Consider the following 20,651-nt stretch of genomic DNA (forward strand, 5'->3'; position numbering starts at 1 on the left):
ACACATGACAGAAACGTAAGAATCAGCAGTTAACTGATGCTTGTTTAAATTGAACCATTGTTCACATTTTATTCTAGGCTGCCTATAAGTTTGTCCAATATTAGATGATTATGCATTAATAGGCCTCTTTGACATTCTTTTTCTCTATGTTTTTATCCTTAAAATAGCACTTAAGTCTACAATATTTTTAAATAACAGTTTCTAACATTCTTATATATTTTACATTATAGCATCACATAGGCATTTCGTAGAATATTAACATGAGCATATCTTTTTATTATGTTGGGGCCATTAATTATCCTTTCAAGCCTTTCAGTTTATTTCATCTAGTCTATTATACCACAACATAAAATAAATAAGTGATAGTAGACACGGTACAGTAATGATTATGATTCTTTTTATTGTTCTCTGTCACTCTTTCAAGGTCTTAACTGGTTATTTACCACTTACATTACTCACAATAATGCTTGCACTCTCATGATGAGGAGATTGTATCATTTCAGTTCCTGCTTTATAATTAATTTCGCAGCATGCACTCATTCATATTAAATTGTATTTGTCCATTAACTTATTTATATATTAAGGGAATGTCACACAGTCAAGAATTTATGACATTTAACATTTGCCAGGGCTTTGATCTCCAAATTAACTGAAATAGAACATAAATTGTTTCTATATCATACCAAAGTCATAATTGTGTAATTGATGCATGTTAGAAATCTAGACACACAAATAGCACAAATGGTCTCAATTTTGCATTCTCATTTGAAGAATAACTATTTGAATCCCAAATACTGCCCCAAACTTGACTTGCTCATACCTGGCTATATCTTTTTAAAACTTTGTTATGTTTATTGTAATTTTTCTCATTCAATTAAAACTTATTGAGTATTTACTATATGCGAGGCACTATGCTAAGTTCTAGGGATTCAGTGATTAAAAAATAAATTCCTTGCCCTCAGTGAGTTGTCTTTCTTGCAGAGAAAAACGATGAGTAGTGTGTGAGTAGTCCTGGAACAGTAAGGACAGGAAGCTATGGGCACAAAAGAAGTCAGCTCAACCCAAACTTCAGGGAACAGGGAAGGGGAGTGGGCGGGGGGGAGTGAAGAAAGACTTCCTGGAGAAGAGAAATCCTGAATTGAGTTTGCAGAGGAGATAAAGGGGTTGTCAGGAAGGAAAGTAGAAATAGAGTGTTCTAGGAGAGGAGATAGGATTTGCAAAGACATTGGGATGAGAAAACAGGATAGGTTTAAGGAAATATATATTGCTCACTTCACCTGAGACTGAAGACAGCAAATAAAGTTCTGAAAGATGAGATTAGACAAATACGCAAAGTTTAGATAACGGAGAATCTTTCATTAGTTTGAACTTTATTCTGAATGCTTTAATGCTTTTTTGTTGTTGTTTTCAAAGTATTTTAAGAAGTGAGAAGTGAGTGATAGAATCAGATACAAACTGATTAGGAATCTTTTTGGCAACACTGTTGAGAAGGGAGTTCAGTAGAGTGTGACCGGAGGAAGGGAGATGGGTTAGGGAGTAGTCCTGAAAGTGATCCAAGGGAAAGCAATAAACCACAACGTGCAGGGACAAGGAGATGATGCGTGCTGATGGACTATTACAGTAGTAGAACTAATTTAATGAGGATTTTTACATGTATGTTCAGAGAAATTTGTGTGAAAATTGCAGAAGAGGAAGTCCAGTAAAACTTCTGTTTCCAGTATGAGAAAAGTTTGGTAGCACAACTCACTAACATACAGGCAGTGCACAGGTTAAAGATGAGCAGAGAAGAGAGGCGATCTGCTGCAAATATGTTAAATGCATCCACGTGGAGAGATCCGATGGGTGGCTGCTTATAGACATGGCAGAGTTCAGGGGAGATAATTAAAGACCTTCAAGTCTAATCTTTGTGACTCCTTAAGAATATGTCTGACTTCACTGAAAAGTTTAAAATAAGTTGGAAGTTGGTTCTGCATTATATTCCAAGATCTTCCTTCATCTATTGCACTGTTCTTACACCCCCTCCCCCAGAGGACTGGTATGAACAGTTGTATCCCCTCATCCTTACCCTGAAGGACTGCATGGGAGAAGTGGTGAACCGAGCCAAGCAGTCCCTGACGTTTGTGCTCCTTCAGGAACTTGCATACAGCTTGCCCCAGTGTCTGATGCTGACGCTAAGAAGAGACATCGTCTTCAGTCAAGCAGTAGGTGCCTGTTGTTATTGTTAGTACAGAACAGTGCCGAAGTGTTAACATTCTGTCCTTGATGATGATAGAATTCTGATTTGGACCGTTTTATTTTTAAAAAGATCTTTAAAGTTTTTATACCTCATTTTTCCAATTCATGATAAATATCAGCTGAATATCCAAAGCAAAGAGTTTATGAGACCTTAAATATTTATTTCTGAAAAGAGATGGTCAAGTCTCCAAAATATAAATTCTGCTTGATGGGGTATGAAGTCTGTGAAGGAAGTGGTCGCCATCTTTGTATTATTCATGGGGGTCTACATACAGTGTAAGGGAGGGGATTGTTGCCTTGCACTGCAGGTGACAAGCTAGGACTTGGCAAGGGGTCTGTTGGCGGCCCCTTATTTGGACAGCTCCCCCATGACTCCTGGGAAAGGGTTTCACAATGATCTCTTATTTTGTTTTTAAAATAAGTTTTCAGGGCAGTAAGGCTTGAATGGGAGTTTGACAGGGCCACCTTCTTTGTCTACACTCAACATGATTCATAATGCCAAGGCCTGCCTCCATCAAAGTGGCTGTGCTGGTGCCTTCCTTTGCCCCAACTCCCTCCATCCCCATAAAAAAGAAAAAGAAGACTTTTCTTTCCTAACATTCTAGGAAAAGGAAATGTTTTAGCTGAACTATCCCTTTCTCCCATTATTTCACGAAAGGTCCAGTGGCATGTGGTGCTAACCAGGTATGGGAAACATGCTCTGCCCTATACATACGTGTTTCATCATGGTGTTCTTTTAGTGGCCTGTGAAATGGTTACTGCCATCTCTATTCTACATATACAGAAAATGATAAAAATTTGCAAGTGTTTGTGTTTATGGTTTTACTGTTAAAAATGGTAAACAAGATTTGAAGACCCATCAGTCAACCTGACTCCTGTCCATATTCTTTCTCCCTTTGCCCTTCTACCTTCCCCAAGACTTTTATCCACAGCAATCCTACATCAGAGACTGTCAGCTTGTTTAATATGTCTACCAAATGGATGTAGTTTTGTTACACATACCTGAGAATTGAATCTGTGATGCCTCAGAAGTCTTAAATATTTCAAAATAAAATGAATACATTTGCTAACTGCAGTAAATCTTATCAATATTTTGTTTTCAGCTTGCTGGATTGGTTTGTGGTTTTATCATCAAATTACAGACAAGTCTGTATGACCCAGGCTTCCTACAGCAGCTTCACACAGTGGGGTTGATAGTACAATATGAAGGACTGCTAAGTACATACAGTGAGTATTGCTTTAGTACCAGTTAAAATCACATTTCTGTTCATAAGGATATTTAATTCATAAATTTTTCAGGAAAACATAAAAATAAGAGGTAAACTTTTATTGCACCAAGTATTACAAAAATAATGTAACTTTCAATTTTTTGCATTCACCTTGTGACTTACTTTTGCCTCCCATTACATTTTGAAAATGGAATTATAGATTACTTCGGAGTGGACTCCTGAGAAGCTATCTGGCTTTTTTAATATAAAAGCCTCTGTGCCAACATAGTTTGAATGACTAGATTTTTAAAGTCTCAACTCTGTAATGTCTAGAACTGCACTGTTCAATATAGTAGCCTCGTGTGCTTCATGTGACTGTTGAGCACTTGAGATGTGTCTGGTCCAAATCAATATGTACTAGATATGCCTACCAGGTTTCAAAAACTAGTTTTAAAATTATTTTATATTAATAATTAATCATTTTATATTTACAATGGAAATGGTATGTTGGATACACTGGATTAAGTAGAATATATTATTAAAATTAATTCTACCTTTTTAATTTCACTCTTTTAAAAAATGACTACCGGGAAGCTTAAAATTACATATGTGGCTCACATACTTCTGTTAAGACTGCCGATCTAGAATAGTAATGATCTCCTTCTCAGGCTTCATTGGTTAATGTATGGAGATACAAAACTAGCATGAACCTGGGTCAGTGATTATCAGTTCAGTTACTTCTGTTATTTCTAGACAACAAATATCAGTCTCGACAATGGAAAGAAAGGCGCACAAATTGTCAAGGGGTGAAAACCTCTCTCCGGCCTCACAGCAAATGTCCACATGCTTTCTTCCTTCAAAGAGTAGATTGACTTCTGAAGTCCATTGAAATGGTTCTCATTTCACTAAGGAAAACCTTCAGCCTCTGAGGAAAAGTGTCTAGAGTAGGTTCACTGCATTCAGAAACTCATACACTAAAATGCTAGAACAAATATCAGCAGGGAGGCCTAGTCGTCAGTGACATTTTCCTCCAATGTTTGTTTGTAACTAAGTGCCTTTTCCATTGTTTAGGCGATGAAATTGGAATGCTAGAGGACATGGCTGTTGGCATTTCCGATTTAAAGAAAGTCGCGTTTAAAATAATTGAAGCCAAATCCAGTGATGTGTTGCCAGTTATAACAGGAAGACGGTAAGCAGTGCTCACTTCCTAGAGACCAGGCTGTGTTAGACACGTCATATTAACTCCTGTCAGAGGAGGCAGGGGATTCAGGTTTGATTTGGGAATTTTTCGTCTGCTTTCTTTTCCTTTTTGTTAAGAAATAAACATGGGTGATATGATAGGGGACAATTTAGAAAAACTCCTGGTCATTTCATGAATGTTTTAAATTGTAGTGAAGTGAGTATGGCAGTTCTTGCCCACAAAATACTAGAAATTCAGAGTAATAGCCTGCCTGAGAACACTTTTCTCCTTATTACTATCTCATCCAAAGCTCTGGGTGTTTTTACTTTTGTGGGATTTGTTCAGTTAATAGAGTCATAATTCTTGAAATGACTTTAAATTCCGTTAAAAGCAGCAACATTTTAGAAAAGATATATTTCTGTGTCAGGGGAATATACCACCATTTTTCTTAATTATTTTTGACTAGTCACTCTCAGACTGTGAGATTTCCGAGAAGGGCTTTCAATAAATAGCCTCAAAGGTCAGTGGATGAGAGGAAAAAATCAGAAATAATTAAGAAAAATGATAGTGTGTAGAACAGACCTCCAACAGAAGAGGTACATCCTATAGTAAGTTGTCTCAATCAGGAGAACTAACCATTCTGGCGTTGTTAGTGCTTTTAATTGCTGCATGATGATATTTAAAATTTGAAACATTTTCAGGTCAGGTTCAAAACATGAATATATGAGAGGGAGAACCCTTTTCATGCTAGAGAGAGATGCTAAAGAGACTAAGTATAAAAGTTCAAAGTAAACTTGTTTTCCTGTTGATAGTAAACATAAAATAATTATTATAAATTTTGTGGTGAAGGATGCCCCGAAACACATGGTTGACTGAGAAGTGACTTTCTTACACACACAAAAAAACCCACATTTCGGAGTCGAACAATGAGAACACATGGACACAGGGAGGGGAATGTCACACACACAGGGGCCTGTTGGAGGGTGAGGGGTTAGGAGAGGGATAGCATTAGGAGAAATACCTATTGTAGGTGATGGGGTGATGGACGCAGTGAACCACCATGACAAGCGTATAACTATGTAACGTGCACATTCTGCACATGTACCTCAGAACTTAAAGTATAATTTTTAAAAACCCACATCCTCAGAAACTAAATATTTACCTAGAATTAGTACTTAACTTGCCATTCACTGGGAGAAAAAGAATAAAATTGCTCATATACACACCTGAAAAACAGTACAATTCTATTTTTCTCTGAAGTGTATTATTAAAAGTAAAATGCTTTCATATATTTATATCCCAAAGTTTAAGGAAAGCTTACCAGGCCATTCGCTGTAGGCAGAGTGCAGCATGCTTTTTCTTAGGAAGTTCTTCAAGCAGTACCAAAATTCAAAAGTGATCATACAGGTAGGGATGTGACTCCTAGAATGATGATGTGAGCAGCTTAGCGCACCCTGTCTCCAAAAGCAATATTACAACTGGAAATAATCTGAAACAACCATTTTGGGACAAATAGAATAAATTGGATGCACACCACAAATTCAGAAGTACTTGTTTGTGAAAAACTAGTGAACAGTGGGCGACATCAGTTACAGTCTGTGGCATTTTGCTGAGGACTGCTCCCATCAACCCTGGCCCTGTGAACACAGCTTTCCTAGGGCAAGGCCATTAATACCAGCAGCTTTGCTGCTAGAAGGACTCATTTGACTTGGATTGGAGTAGGAAATAGCACAATCCTGCAGGTTGTCAGAAACAGTGGTGGTTTAGATTAATGAGTCTAAATCACCATCACACACACACACACACACACACAAAAGAATAGGTATAAATTTAACAAAGTTAGTCTGAATGTGGTACACAGAACACATGAAATATTGCTGAGAGAAATTAATAGAATCCAACAAATGGAGAGACAGTCTGTGTTCATGGATTAGAGGACTCAATATTGTTTAAATAGTAATTCTTCATATTTGATCTATAGATTTATTGCAATCACTATCTAAATCTCAGTAGTTTTTTTGCAGAAATTGGCAAGCCTAACCTAAAATTTATATGTAAATGCAAAGGACCCAGACATTTTGTAAAAGAAGAAGAAAGTGGAAAACTTACATACTTTCTGACTTCACAAATTACTACAAAGCTATAATAATCAAGACAGTGTAGTATTAGCATAGGAATATAGATGTAGATTAATATAACAAAATTTATTGCCCAGAAATAAATTATTATCCTTAAAATCAATTGATTTTCACCAGAGATCCCAAGGTAATTCATTGGAGACTAGAGAGTCTTTTCATAAAACGATGCTGGAACAATTGGTTTATCTATATGTAAAGAGAAGAATTTACACATATACAAAAACTAGCTCACAATACATTATAGGTCTAAATGTAAGCACTGAAACTGGAAATCTAGAAGAAAACTCAGGAGAAAATATTTGTAAGTTGTGTTTAGGTAATGAGTTCTTAGACATAATTTAAAAATCAAGACCCATAAAAGAAGGAAATAGATAAATAGGACTTCATCAAAATTATATAAACATTTAAGCATCAAAAAATACCATTAAGTAAATGAAAAGACAAGCCACAAATTAGAAGATAATATTTACAAATCACATATTTGAAAAAGTACTCATATTCAGAATATGTAAATAAATGTTACAACTCAATAATAATGACACCAAAAACCGAATTTAAATATGAGCAAAAAGTTTGAATAGCCATTTCACCAAAAAGGATATATGAATGATTTATAAGTACAAGAAAGCATACTCAACCTAATTTGTCATTAGAAGAATAAATTTAAAATCACAGATACCAGTTCACTCACACTAGAATCATCAGATAAGAGCAAATGTTGGTAAGAATGTGGAAAACTTGGAACCCTTGTACATTGCTGGTGGAAATGTCACTTTCAAAACAGTTTGGCAGTCTTAAAAAGTTAAATATAAAATTACCATATGACTCTTAGACATATACCCAAGAGAAAATGAAACATAGTTTCACACTATGGCTCATTCCCACATGTTCATAGCAGCATTATTAATTAATACCCCAAATCATGCAGTAATCCAAGTATCCACATCAGCTAATAAATATGTAGACAAAAATGTGGTATCTATACAATAGAATGCTATTCACTAATAAGAAGGAACAAGCTACTAATACGTGGCACAACATGGATGACTCCAAAAACATTATGCTAGGTGAATAAGGCCTGACAGAAAAGATTACATACTGTATGAGTCAATACATGGGATGTATGCAGAAAAATAAAATTCATTCATAGGAAATAGAGAGAAAACAGGTGAGGTGAGTGGCTTTCTGGGCTGGCAGTGATAGTACAGTTGACTATAAACAGGCACACAGAATCTTTTTAAGTTGATGGAAATGTACTAAACCTGGATTATTGTCATGATTGTGAAATTCTTTAAATTTGCTAAAAGTATGAATTATATACTTAAAATGAATGAGTTCATATCAATTATTTCATAATAAAGCTGGTAAAATTATCACAAAGAAATTATATTTCACCTTTGGAAAAAGTTTAAAACATGAACTGACTCGTTGATGCTTCTCATATTCCTGAAAGACTGTTAACCAGCCTATTGTAAATGGCATTGAGAGCAATTAAGCAAAGAAAAATAATGTGCTCGTTCATCTGAAGGTAATGCTAACATCCCTGCTTGCTAAATTCTTGGTATTTACCAGGTCTCTATTTCATAGCTAGGAAGAAACAAGTCTCAGGGTCAGTGGTCCATACTGTTTATCAGTAATGTTCTACTAGGAGAAATTAAAAAGATTTTCACAAAGAGGCTCACTGTTTGCTCTATGCTTATTTCTCCAATGCATATTTTACAATCCCACCACTCTAAATAGCTCCTGAAACACATGGATTTTCCCAACCTCTGGGCAAAAGTTTCTAAATTTCTATATTCAATTCACACTGTATCAGAAGATGTCAATTTTAAAAATATATAAGTAGCTGCTCTTATTAATCATATTCCAGGGACAGGGATGAGGCTGGAAACCATCATTCTCAACCAACTAACACAAGAACAGAAAACCAAACACTGCCTGTTTTCATTCATAAATGAGTGATGAACAATGAGAACACATGCACACAGGGAGGGGAACAGCACACACCAGTGACTGTCGGGGTGTGGGGGGCTAGGGGAGGGATAGCAGGGGTTGGGGAGATAGGGGAGGGATAGCATTAGGAGAAATACCTAATGTAGATGAGGGGGTGATGGGGATGCAGCCGACCACCATGGCACATGTATATCTATGTAACAAACCTGCATGTTCTGTACATGTACCCCAGAACTTAAAATACAATTTAAAAATTTTTTTCAACATTAAAAAAATAGGGGTAGTTTTTAATGGACATTTCCAATGAAAAATGCTCTTGTGATATGTTAATGTTTCAAAATGACCAGAATTCCCAAAAGTTACACTCTAAGCAATAAAACCATTACTTTTCCGTCAGCCCATCATAAACAGAAACACTCATCGAGAGTAATAACAATCAGGTCATACCAAAAACTTATACAAATGATTTGAATTATTTAGCTTTACTTTATTGAAACAGCAGTCATTAAATTAGTGTTCTTATTCTTAGGATTTATTGAGTTTTAAAAATAATTTAAAAAAAAGTATGCTATCGATGCACATGACCCTGAGTATGCAAAAATGACCTAAACATTTCTTTCCTAAAGGAATTCAGAGTGAGGTAGAGAAATCATACATGTAAATGAATTCTAACAATTTTTCATGTCAAGTAAGTTAGTAAGGAGAAGAATGAATGAGGAATATAAGTATATAGCAAACAGAAACCTAAATCAGTGCTATATTCCAACCCTTTTATTGTTTTCTTCCAATGAATCTAAAATAACATAAAACAAATAAGTAAGGCTTCTTCCCTTTGTCCTCTGCCTTCTTTAGAGAACATTACGTGGTAGAGGTCAGGCTTCCAGGCAGAATGTTTGAGTCGCTCCCTCCACAGATTAAAGAAGGACAGTTGCTTCATGTGTATCCAGTACTCTTTAACGTTGGAATCAATGAACAGCAAACTCTGGCTGAGAGGTAAGCTTTGGTGTAAGAGTGGGACTTGAGTTTTTTTCTTTTTTCCTTTTAAGTATATGATGAGAAGTCCGACATGTTTCTGCATATAAAAACTAACTCGATTTATAGGTAACATTTTCCTTTTTATCAATACCAAATTATTTGACATAGAAGGTAAATTTTCATATTTAAGGAATCCTGGCCCAAATCAAATTTAAATATGTCAAAAACATTGAGGAAAATCTTGATGCTAATAATAAATAAAGCATTCGCATGGATTAACCTTCTTTGTTTACAAACACCTATGTGTATATTAAAGTTCAGAATTTATGTTGATACATACCTCAATATTGTAAACAGCTAATAGTGTCAATATTTTTATCTAAAACAGAATAATCATCTTTTATTGTGTTTATTATAATGGTTATTATTTGGTAATGTTAACTTTTTTTTTTTTTATAGTGACTTGCTGAGCCAACAAATGATTGTTCTATGATCCCATGAGTCACTGTTTAAAAACAGTTTTTTTGTTTGTTTGTTTCTGTTTTTTTCTTTTGGCTGGGCATGGTGGCTTACACCTGTAATCCCAGCACTTTGGGAGGCCAAGGCAGGAGGATCACCTGAGGTCAGGAGTTCGAGACCAGCCTTGCCAACATGGTGAAACCTTATTTCTATTACAAATACAAAAATTATCTGGGCATGGTGGCAGGTGCCTGTAATCCCAGCTATTACTCAGGAGGCTGAGGCAGAAGAATTGCTTGAACCTGGGAGGCAGAAGTTGTGGTGAGCCTAGATTGTGCCACTGCACTTCAGTCTGGGTGACAGAGTGAGACTCTGTCTCAAAACAAAACAAACAAACAAAAAACACACACAAATTATTTGTTTAAAATACTTATTTTTACATCTTACATGGTTCACATATAGAGATTACAGAATATATAGATAACAGTTAAAGATCATAGAACAGGCCAGGTGCAGTGGCTCACATCTGTAATCCTAGCACTTTGGGAGGCTGAGGAGGGTGGATCACCTGAGATCAGGAGTTCAAGACCAGCCTGGTCAACATAGTAAAACCCCGTCTCTACTAAAAATACAAAAATAAAAATTAGCTGGGCATATTGGTGGGTGTCTGTAATCCCAGCTATTCAGGTGGCTAACGAAGGAAAATTGCTTGAACCCCGGGAGGTGGAGGTTGCATTGAGCCTGAGATTAAATCATTTTCTCCAGACCGGGCAACACTAGCAAAACTGTCTCAAAAACAAAGAAAAAAGAATAATAGAACATACTTTGGAAATATTTTGGAGACAGAAGTTATTATCTTGGCTGTTGGGGCTGGCTGGAGAAGCTTCTTCACAGGCAACAATTTGGGGAGTTAGACGTTCTTTGATATTGTAATATTTAATAAGCTTTCTTGTCTATAATCCACTCTCCAAGTGACCCCTGCCCCATAGGTAAGTTTAAAAGTGCTTTGCATACTCATTGCCTTGATAATAAAGCACTTTCGAAAGCTAGGATCAGATTATATTCTATTTGTCTCTATATATTTGTTTCTCAGCAAACTCAGTGTTTGAGATGACTGATATTCCTGAGCATAAACTGTACCACGTGGAGAAGGGGAGCAGCACTGTAAAATCTCTCTTCTTTGGTACGCTAGAGTAGAACGTTTTGGTTTGGAATTAATAAAGCCTGTGATTGTGATCTTGAGAGAGAGATGAGCCTCTTCCATAGACAGACTTTTCAAAGACTAGTCAGCATTATATTGTTAAGGCTTCTAAACTGGACTAATTTGTTTCATTCAGTCATTGTGACTGTTCTAGTGGTCAGTCATTTTATTTAAGAGGTGTCCTTTCCTTCTCATCTCTCTTGCATGCTAAGAGTGCACTTTTTTCACACATGGAAGCTGAACAAGACTCACAATACTGGTAAAGAAGGCAAAATGGCAAAGTAGGGAAAAAGCTGAGAGAAGCGGAAGGCCTGAATTTGCATAGCACTCTGACATCAACCAACTGCTAATTTGAGCAAATCGCTTTCTCTCCGCTCTCTGAACCTCCTTTTCGTGATTCTGAATTTTGGGCATTATAAGGCAACATCTACATGTTAGATATGCTATGTAATCTAGGAGTAATATTTTACTACTGTTTACTCGAAACCAAAATGTAGATGTTGTATATGACCGTTCTTAGATAAATAAATACCACTGGTCTGCTTGGGCTGCTGTAATAAACTACTATAGACTGGGTGGCTTAAACAACAGAAATTTGCTTCTCATAGTTCAGGAGGCTGGGATGTCCACGGTCAAGGCTCTAGCCAATCTGATTGCTGATGAGGGCTCTTCTGGCTGTCAGACGACTGACCACATTGCTCCCTGTCTGTTCACACAACCCCTTCTTTGTGTTTGTGGAAAAGAGAGAGCCCACCCTCATGATCTCATTTAACTTTAATTACCCCTTAGAGGCCTTATCTCTAAATACTGCCATTTTGGGGGTTAGGGCTTCCACATATGAATTTTAGGACAACACAAACATTTACTTCATAACACTATTATTCCAGTAAGGATGGTTTATTTAATTTAATTAATTAATTAATTTATTTATTTATTTATTTATTTTGAGACAAAGTCTCTCTATGTCGACAGGCTAGAGTGCAGTGGTATGATCTCAGCTCGCTGCAACCTCTGCCTCCCTACTTCAAGTGATTCTCCTGCCGCAGCCTCCTGGGTAGCTGGGCATGCCGGTAATTTTTGTATTTTTAGTAGAGATGGATTTCACCATTTTGGCCAGGATGGTCTCGATCTCTTGACAGCGTGATCTGCCTGCCTTGGCCTCCCAAAGTCCTGGGATTTCAGATTTGAGCCACTGTGCCTGATGAAGGATGGTATTTTTTAAATACCAGTTGATTGTAGTGTCTGAAAAACTTAGAAGGGTAGCTTTCAGATTCTATGGAAACTCCTCTAGATTTTGAGGGTCTGTATCCCTGTTCTCCAAGTTCAACTCTATAGATAGTAAACACTGACTTTATATCAGGCACTGCTCTTCAGAGCTATGGGACATAAGGAGAACAAAAGGTAACAAGAAGCATGGAATCTGATTCCTGTCCTGAAAGAATGTATAATCCAGTGAGGAAGACAAGTCAACAAACATTACATTACAGTTTGACTGATGCAATAATTAAAGGTGTGGAAGGGACAGGAATAGTGCATAAAAGAAAGTGATTCACAGATGGGAGATGAGTCCATGCGGGAAGTATCAAAGAAGAGATGAGCCAGGCTTTAAAAGATGAATCAGAATTAATCAAGCCATCAAGAAAAGTAAGACATTCCAGTCAAGAGTGGATAGCATGTGAAAAGTCCCAAAGGCATTGAAACACTGCTGCTAAGTGAGGACAGTGTAACTACATTCCTACAAGAGGCTTTGGAAGACGTTGTGGAAAGTTAGATGCTAAACTAAGGGGGTTATAAGACATCATCCTTTCAGGGAGGAGAGAAGAATTGAAGTTCAGTGAACTGATAGGATGAAAAGTATGTTAGACTAATTTTTCCAGCATTTCATTTATTGCATGGTGCAATGTCTGGTACATAGTTGATACTAAATATTTTTTGTATAAGTGAATTCACTTTTCATTCAGACTGAATGATCTGACCAGGGTCCAAAAGATAAATTGGACGTGAAAGAGACTAGAGACCTAGTTCTGTGGTATTTGGAAAGCTTTAGGAGAGTTCAGACTGGATATAATTAAGTGTCTTAATATATAATGACAGTAATTTAGAAGAATAAAAAAGGAAGAGACATGAAAAGACTGAGGTACAGTGAGTAAGGTGAGGAAAAGAGGAAATCCAAAATGATTCCTAGATTTTGAACCTGCTTTAGTGCCAAAATATTGGTGATTAGCAATATTTGCTTTGAAATCGTTCAAAGGAGGAGGCAGTTTTAATTTTGGATTGTGTTACATTTGAAGTGGAGTGGGAAAATGCACACTGAAGTTTTCCATTGACATCTCAAAATACAGCTTTTGATGGAGATACATATTGGAAGCCATTTACATAGCATACTTTTATAGAGGGACAAGTAGGTTTTAGGTTTGAACTTGATCAGTTCTCAAAGAGAACACAAGGTTAATGACACACAGGTAGACAGGTTCATCTTGAACAGGAGGTGGAAGACTACTTGTACAGAACCATTTTTGGCTTCATGGTATGAACAGAAAATAAATGTCAGCAGAAATAGTCTACTCTCTGGGAAGAGGGCTCTACCTGTGCCTACAGCAGTTGATAGTGTGGGCAAGATTGCATGCAGGCCAGTGCCCAGTGCTTGTCTTCTGGACCCCTCCCTGTGTTGCCTTGAGTGAAGGGGAAGGTTGGATAGATAATAAGAAAGGAGTTTTGGTTAAACACATACAGAAATGTAGCCCTGCAGTGGAGGGGTGGAGTAGAATGGGAAAACTATTATCTGTTATGCTCATGCACAGAGGCTGGTATTTTACCTGTAATATTTCATCTAAGTTCACATTCGATGATTGTGAGGGTATTTGATGTGCTAGAAGTGATTAGTGAAATCAGGACCAGTGGAGAATGGAGTATGTTTGAAATCACCATTGTGCAATGTAGCTTGGAAAACGAGGCAGACTCTTTCCTTAGAAAATTGTTCCAATCTATTTAAAAAGGAAAGGTAAAATGTGTTACTTTCTGGCACTATTCTATAACCCATAACTGTTTTCTTTCTTCTCTTTGTAGGTTTGGAGATGTCTCTTTGCAAGAAAGTATTAATCAGGAAAACTTTGAACTTCTACAAGAATATTACAAGATATTTGTGGAAAAGATGCCTCCTGACTGTGAGTATGCAAGTTACAGAAGACAACAGTAATGTTTTCTTGATTATAAATCTTTAGAAGCTGTCATACATAGAGGTCAATGGACTAAAAAAGCATGGGGTGGGGATGCAAGAGCAATTTTAAAGTTATCTAAACCAAAAAGACTGATTGCGAAGGTGGCATGGGCAATACCTGGTCATTCTCTTGATTGCCCTCTTGAATGTGTCCTGCTGCTTATTCAGAGACAGTAATTTCATTGTCACTGGAGAATGCCAAATAATAATTAAAAAATGGACATTACTATTAGACATTTAATAGTCTGATAAAAATTTTGTATAATTCTTAACCATATAAAACACTCAAATGAAGATTTAAGTCTCCATTTATAAGCTACATAACACATAGGACACATATGCAAGAGAACACCAGATATGATACCAGTTCTACAAGGTAATATTAAGCACTTATTAAATATGTGTATTGCAATATTTTATGCAAAAAAAAAAAGGTAAGGCACCCAAGCCTTTCAAAATGTGTTTTACACTTTTGGAATTTTTTTTTTTTTTTTTTTTTTGGAGAGGGTCATCGCTCAATTCTACGTTTCTTTTCTTCATTGTATTAAGCACATAACATTTGAGCAGTCCAAAATCAGAGAGCTGGAAATATATTTGGAATTCGTCTATAAATAGTATAAATATGTTGAGATATTCATGATAATAAGAAGCTAAGTTTTAATAAAGTAGGAAAATTATAATATTTTAGCTAAAAGCTGTAATCAAAGTCTACTTGTTACTTCTTGTTGTGTAATCATGGGCAATTTGCTCACTGATTTATATTCTGTTATTTAGTGTGAAACATCTTAGGTGGCGGAGTGTTTATGTCTTTGTTACCTAATGAACATGTTATCAGAATATTGCTATGGCATATGCATGCCCATGTATAGATAGTTTAAAATGTCACTTGCAGTTTTTATATTATTATTTATTTTATTTTATTTCAAGTCAAATATTATTTTTTGCCAAAATGAATTTAAGTACATGGAGATTCTTTGGCAGCAAGCATACTTTGAATATGAAATTTGTTAATTACTCGAAAAGTTAACAAGGTAGGTAAAACTATTTTTTCTTTAGTAATTAAAGAAAAAATAGTTTACTGTAACTTGGATATTAATTTTTTTTTAACAAATTACTTATAATTTGGAAAAAAGTATCCAAATTTTTATCAGTAGCTTGATAAAAATTATATTTTTTAATATTCTTGAAAAGTGTATGTGGTCCCAGGCTAGCAGCATCAGCATCACCAGGAAACCTGTTAGCAATGCAAATTCTTAGGCCCCACTGTGAATCTACTAAACTCTCAGAGTCTGCATTTTCATAGGCCTTTGAGGTGACTTCTGATTCATGCAAATGCTTGAGAACTAATGATATGCCATCCTTACACAAAACATATATTACAAAGTGGATTGTTGGCAAAGTCTGTGAAGGCTTTCAGTACTATGCTTAAAACAATCATTTTGCTAAAGAAATATGTGTAAATACTGTTGAAATATTACCTGAGTTATGAAATACAAAGTAATTCTATATTCAAGTAACTTAAACTCTTCATAGGAATATACATTTAAAAAATTTTAGCCCAGGCAACATGGTGAAACTTCATCTCTACAAAAAATATAAAAATTAGCCAGGCATGGGGCGTGTGCCTGTGGTCCTAACTACTCAGGAAACTGAGGGGTGAGAGGATCACTTGAGCCTGAGAGACAGAGGCTGCAGTGAGCCAAGATTGCGCCACTGCACTTCAGCCTGGGTGACATAGTGAGACTCTGTCTCGAAAATAACAACATGAGACTCTATATAGTGCTAATCAAATAGAAACAAGTATTTTTCAAAACATGTAAATATATTTTTCTACTTGGAAAGCGAGATGGAATTTTGCATAAAACCGATTGGATTTCATTGCTCACACAGTTGTCTGAACATACTGGATTTTTTTCTGATATTTTAGTTCCTGTATTTTTGAAACAACTGTATTTGGTACAGAATAGCAGTGTAGTATGGCTGTGGTTGTGCTCCATAAGAGAAGTACAAATCCACTGTATACAGTTATCATGACATATGGGTTTATTCTTCGTGTAGACATTGCAAGCCAAAGCATGATTTGAGTTGTGCTCTGTTTAAGGATAAAACCATAAAGCTTTTATAAGAGTATGAATAGAGGTTAGGCCATTTGCTAAGAATGAAAGAACTGTGCATGCTGGGTCATATTCATAATCCATATAATCTATTATTTTCCTTCTTTCATAGTGAAATCAAGGGGTAATTTATGTCAATGTTAAAGGATAGGTTAATTTCTTAAACATGTTACTTTCACTTTATTATGGATGTGCTGACTTTTAATTTAGTGATCCTCTTTTTAAATGATTTATGAATTAAATAGTTGAATTCTATCTATTTTTGAAGTAAAAAAAAAAAAATGTTTCTTCTCCAAAGATTTTCTTAACCTTAAGGGATATCTGTGACTTTTGTTATATCAGGACTTAATGATAAACTAATTTATTCACTCCCAGTCAAGTAGCTCTCATCTTTTTACTCTTCTCATATAGAAACATTTATGGACTAAATATTCTCCCCAAATGTCTTCTAATTCTATTATATACGTAGCAATTTTAATATATAGTCTCAATTCAGCAATCTACAAACGTGAAATCATTTTATTTTAGTTAACTACTACCAGTTTTATGAAGCACTCATCAACCTTTAGAAGTTAGTAATTGGGGATTAGGGGTATGGATAATTAAAATTGCCAGTCAAGATGCCCTTTCAATATGTTTAGCATAGTCTAGTGTTTTTAGACTATTTAAAATCTCAGTTTAATTTGGAATAAATATTCAGCGAAATTCAGATATTATTATCCTCCACCCCCATCTTCCTTGCAACTGCAGTAAGGCCATTAGTGCAAGTCCTGGTAGGACAGGGAGGCTTCTATGTCTTTCTTTTGGATAATTTTATGGGCTCTAGAACTGGGATGTGCCTGTTACAGAGAAAGACGGCACGTATAAGGATCCCAAAAGTGAACAGTAAATCTTTCCTGTAAATCTTTGCTGAATCTTCAACTGCAGCAAGTAATATATTGTTGGTCCTCAGTATCCGTGTGTTCTGTGTCTGCAGATTCAATCAACCCAAGATCAAAACTATTTGAAAAAAATACAAATAAAAAATAGCTATGCAATGATAAAAATATTATTAAAAATTTTTATATATAGCATAACAACAATTTCTATTTCCATAGCATTTATATTGTATTAAGTATTATCAGTAATCTAGAGGTAATTTAAAGTGTAGGGGAGGATGTGCTTAGATTATAGGCAAACACTATATTGTTTTATTTAAGAAAATTGAGCATCCATGATTTCGGTATCTTCTGGAGTCTTGGATCTAATCCTTATTGGGTGCCAAGGGACAACTTACATATCTGTCAGATAGACAAAGCTATTGATGACTACTCTATCTGGGCACATGTATTGTGTGTTTCTGCCACCAAATCTCCGTTATATGTAATGCAGCTCCCAGACAGTTGTTCTTCTGCTGACTCTAAGGCACGAGAAATCTTCAGAAGTTACTTCCCCTCAAGCTCTAGCTGTGCTATTCCCTGGGCCCTTTGATCAATCTGGGAATTCCACTGTGGCAGTTATTAGTGGTTCTCCCTTTTTTTGCTCTAATCTTTCGGTTGGACTTGATGATCGCAGACATCCTTCACGTTCCCTTTTGTGCCTACCTAAAGCATTCAGACACTTAAATTTTGTGTTAGAAATAAAATAAAACAGTACTTCTGTAAATCGCTAGCACAAACTGCTCTGTGTATAGTCACCACTGCATCTCATACATGATTCAGGGCTTCTGGAAGAAGCAGATAAAGCCCCTTCTATCTTCTTCTTTCCTTTAAAAAAGGAGGGACCAACTATTAAAGTATTACAAGTAAATTATCTGTCATTTCTCTAATAATAATGCTCATATCTTTTGTATTTTATCTGTAGCAAAGGAGAAGAATCTTGTCATACTGCTCTAATGAAACTGTACTGTAATGATGCCTGTGGTAGCACTGTATGGATGAGCTTACTAGCACTGCGAGCTAAGAAAGAAAAACAGGCAGGGCTTTTTTTTCTTTCTTTCTTTCTTTCTTTTTTTTTTTTTTTTTTTTTTTTTTTCGAGAAGGAGTCTTGCTCTGTTACCGAGGCTGGAGTGCAGTGGCGCAATCTCGGCCCACCACAACCTCCACCTCCTGGGTTCAAGCAATTCTCCTGCCTCAGCCTCCAGAGTAGCTGGGACTACAGGCATATACCACCATGCCCAGCTAATTTTTTGCAGTTTTTTAATAGAGATGGGGTTTCACCATATTAGCCAGGATGGTCTCGATCTCCTGACCTCGTGATCCAGCCATCTCAGCCTCCCAAAGTGCTGTGTTTTATATATAGTGTTTCAACAATTACATAATTAAGGATTGTATACAAAACAGTTTTTAGAAAAAATAGTTTAGTATTGTAATGAGGGTAAGTAGAATGTAGTTGTGTATGTGTATGCGTGTGTGTATGCACAATTTTTACTTTAAGCCTCACATTTAATTTAGCAAATATCGGTGAAGATAACAATATGTGGGAAAGTCTGTGCTATTCAGTTTGGATGATAAAAGATGAATAAGATGTAGTCTGTGCACTACTAGCTTTCAATTTAAATACTGAAGGTAATCAAAGAATAATCTACATTAAGGCTAAACCTCTTTCTGGAATAATAGTTGCTATTTTGGAGTGTTGATTTCTGTTTTGAAGAATTTAGCTTTGTTGTTGCTGCCGTTGTTCAAAAACTTTTACTTTCTACTGATTGCTTCTGACACTCATTGTATAGTTATGCATTGTCACAGATTTTATTTTTGCACCAGGAAAAATAAAACATCCTTTGCATTATCTATATTTATTAAAAAATAAGAAAATAAGATATAAATCCAATATTTGATAGGTAATTAACTTCAGAGGAATTATTTGAACAGTTTTCTATGTAGTTCACATAGAAAATATACATTATAAGATGAGAACATTCGTAAGTGTAAGGAAGAAAAGGACTAAGTAACCCACAATATGTAGAAATTATTGGTGACAGAGTCAAATAAGCTAAATGAGAAGAATACCATCCATGTGAAGATGAGCAACAATATCAAATGCGTTGATGAAAGAAGAATGAAGATGAAAATGAAGCTATTGGATTTTGATGACTGTGAATCATTAATGGTATTTCATGGAGTCTTTAATAAAAAGCATGGACTAAAATCACATTACAAGCATTTGAGGAAAGAATTCATGTTGTATAATTAGAGAAATAGAGTGGTGAAAGTTATTTCCTTAAAAAACTTAACAGTGGATACAAATAGAGAAATTAAAAAATAGACTGAATGCAATAGAATCAAGAGAGAGAGTCTTTCTCGAGTCTGTTTTTCCAAGGTGGTAAATTGATGCATGTTTAAAGACAGTTAGAAACTTCAGGGTGGAAGTTATGGGCAATGGACCTATACTTGATCCTGCTGAGAGGTTCTAGGGAGTTAACAATGATAAGGTCCCTGAGACTAGCTAGAAAGCTAACCAGAAGCCCTAAGAGAGCAGAGGGCTAGGCCTCTCATATGATACAAAGACTGAAAAAGTAGTACTCTGGCTTCCAGGAAAAAGAAAATATCTGTCATGCCTGGCTGAGGCCCTTTAACACCTGAAGAATTCCAGCAAAGGGTCACAGAAAACTCTTGAAGATGGATACAAAGATTTTAAAAGAATCCTAAGTGTAGTCTGGGGTTAGTCTTCAGACCTCTGCTGATCCAACACTTTCTCTCAGCCTGGAAAATGAGATATCCTGTGATAAGGAGCAAGATGGGGAAAGGTACATAAAGAAATGAGAGCAAATCAGCAATTGATCAGCATCTTTGACCCCTGTGCTACTCAATATCTTTCCTAGCCTTCTACACATATGAGAATAATTTCTCTCACATCTCCCACAGTCCTTTGGTTGCTTCAGAGGAAAAAGCTTCAAAACAAGACTGTCTTCACATCCATTTACCAACTAAAAATCTGATCAATCATGATTCTCTATAATATTATTTTAAATTCTTTTAGCTTAATTATTAAGA

At 35.9% G+C, this 20,651-nt stretch overlaps 1 protein-coding gene across 11 annotated transcripts in view; it reads left to right on the forward strand.

Moving 5' to 3' along the window:
- INPP4B (inositol polyphosphate-4-phosphatase type II B) overlaps positions 1-20,651 on the forward strand; it is an 871,737-nt gene that overhangs the window by 763,217 nt on the left and 87,869 nt on the right. For all 11 annotated transcript variants that reach the window (XM_074396868.1, XM_074396869.1, XM_074396867.1 and 8 more), the window contains 5 exons: positions 2,029-2,201; positions 3,339-3,462; positions 4,515-4,632; positions 9,567-9,707; positions 14,416-14,513. In XM_074396868.1, the coding sequence (XP_074252969.1) occupies positions 2,029-2,201; positions 3,339-3,462; positions 4,515-4,632; positions 9,567-9,707; positions 14,416-14,513 (654 nt within the window). The remainder of the gene's footprint in view (positions 1-2,028; positions 2,202-3,338; positions 3,463-4,514; positions 4,633-9,566; positions 9,708-14,415; positions 14,514-20,651) is intronic.

This window comes from Saimiri boliviensis, chromosome 3 (assembly GCF_048565385.1).
Source record: "Saimiri boliviensis isolate mSaiBol1 chromosome 3, mSaiBol1.pri, whole genome shotgun sequence".
Classification (NCBI taxonomy): Eukaryota; Metazoa; Chordata; class Mammalia; order Primates; family Cebidae; genus Saimiri; species Saimiri boliviensis.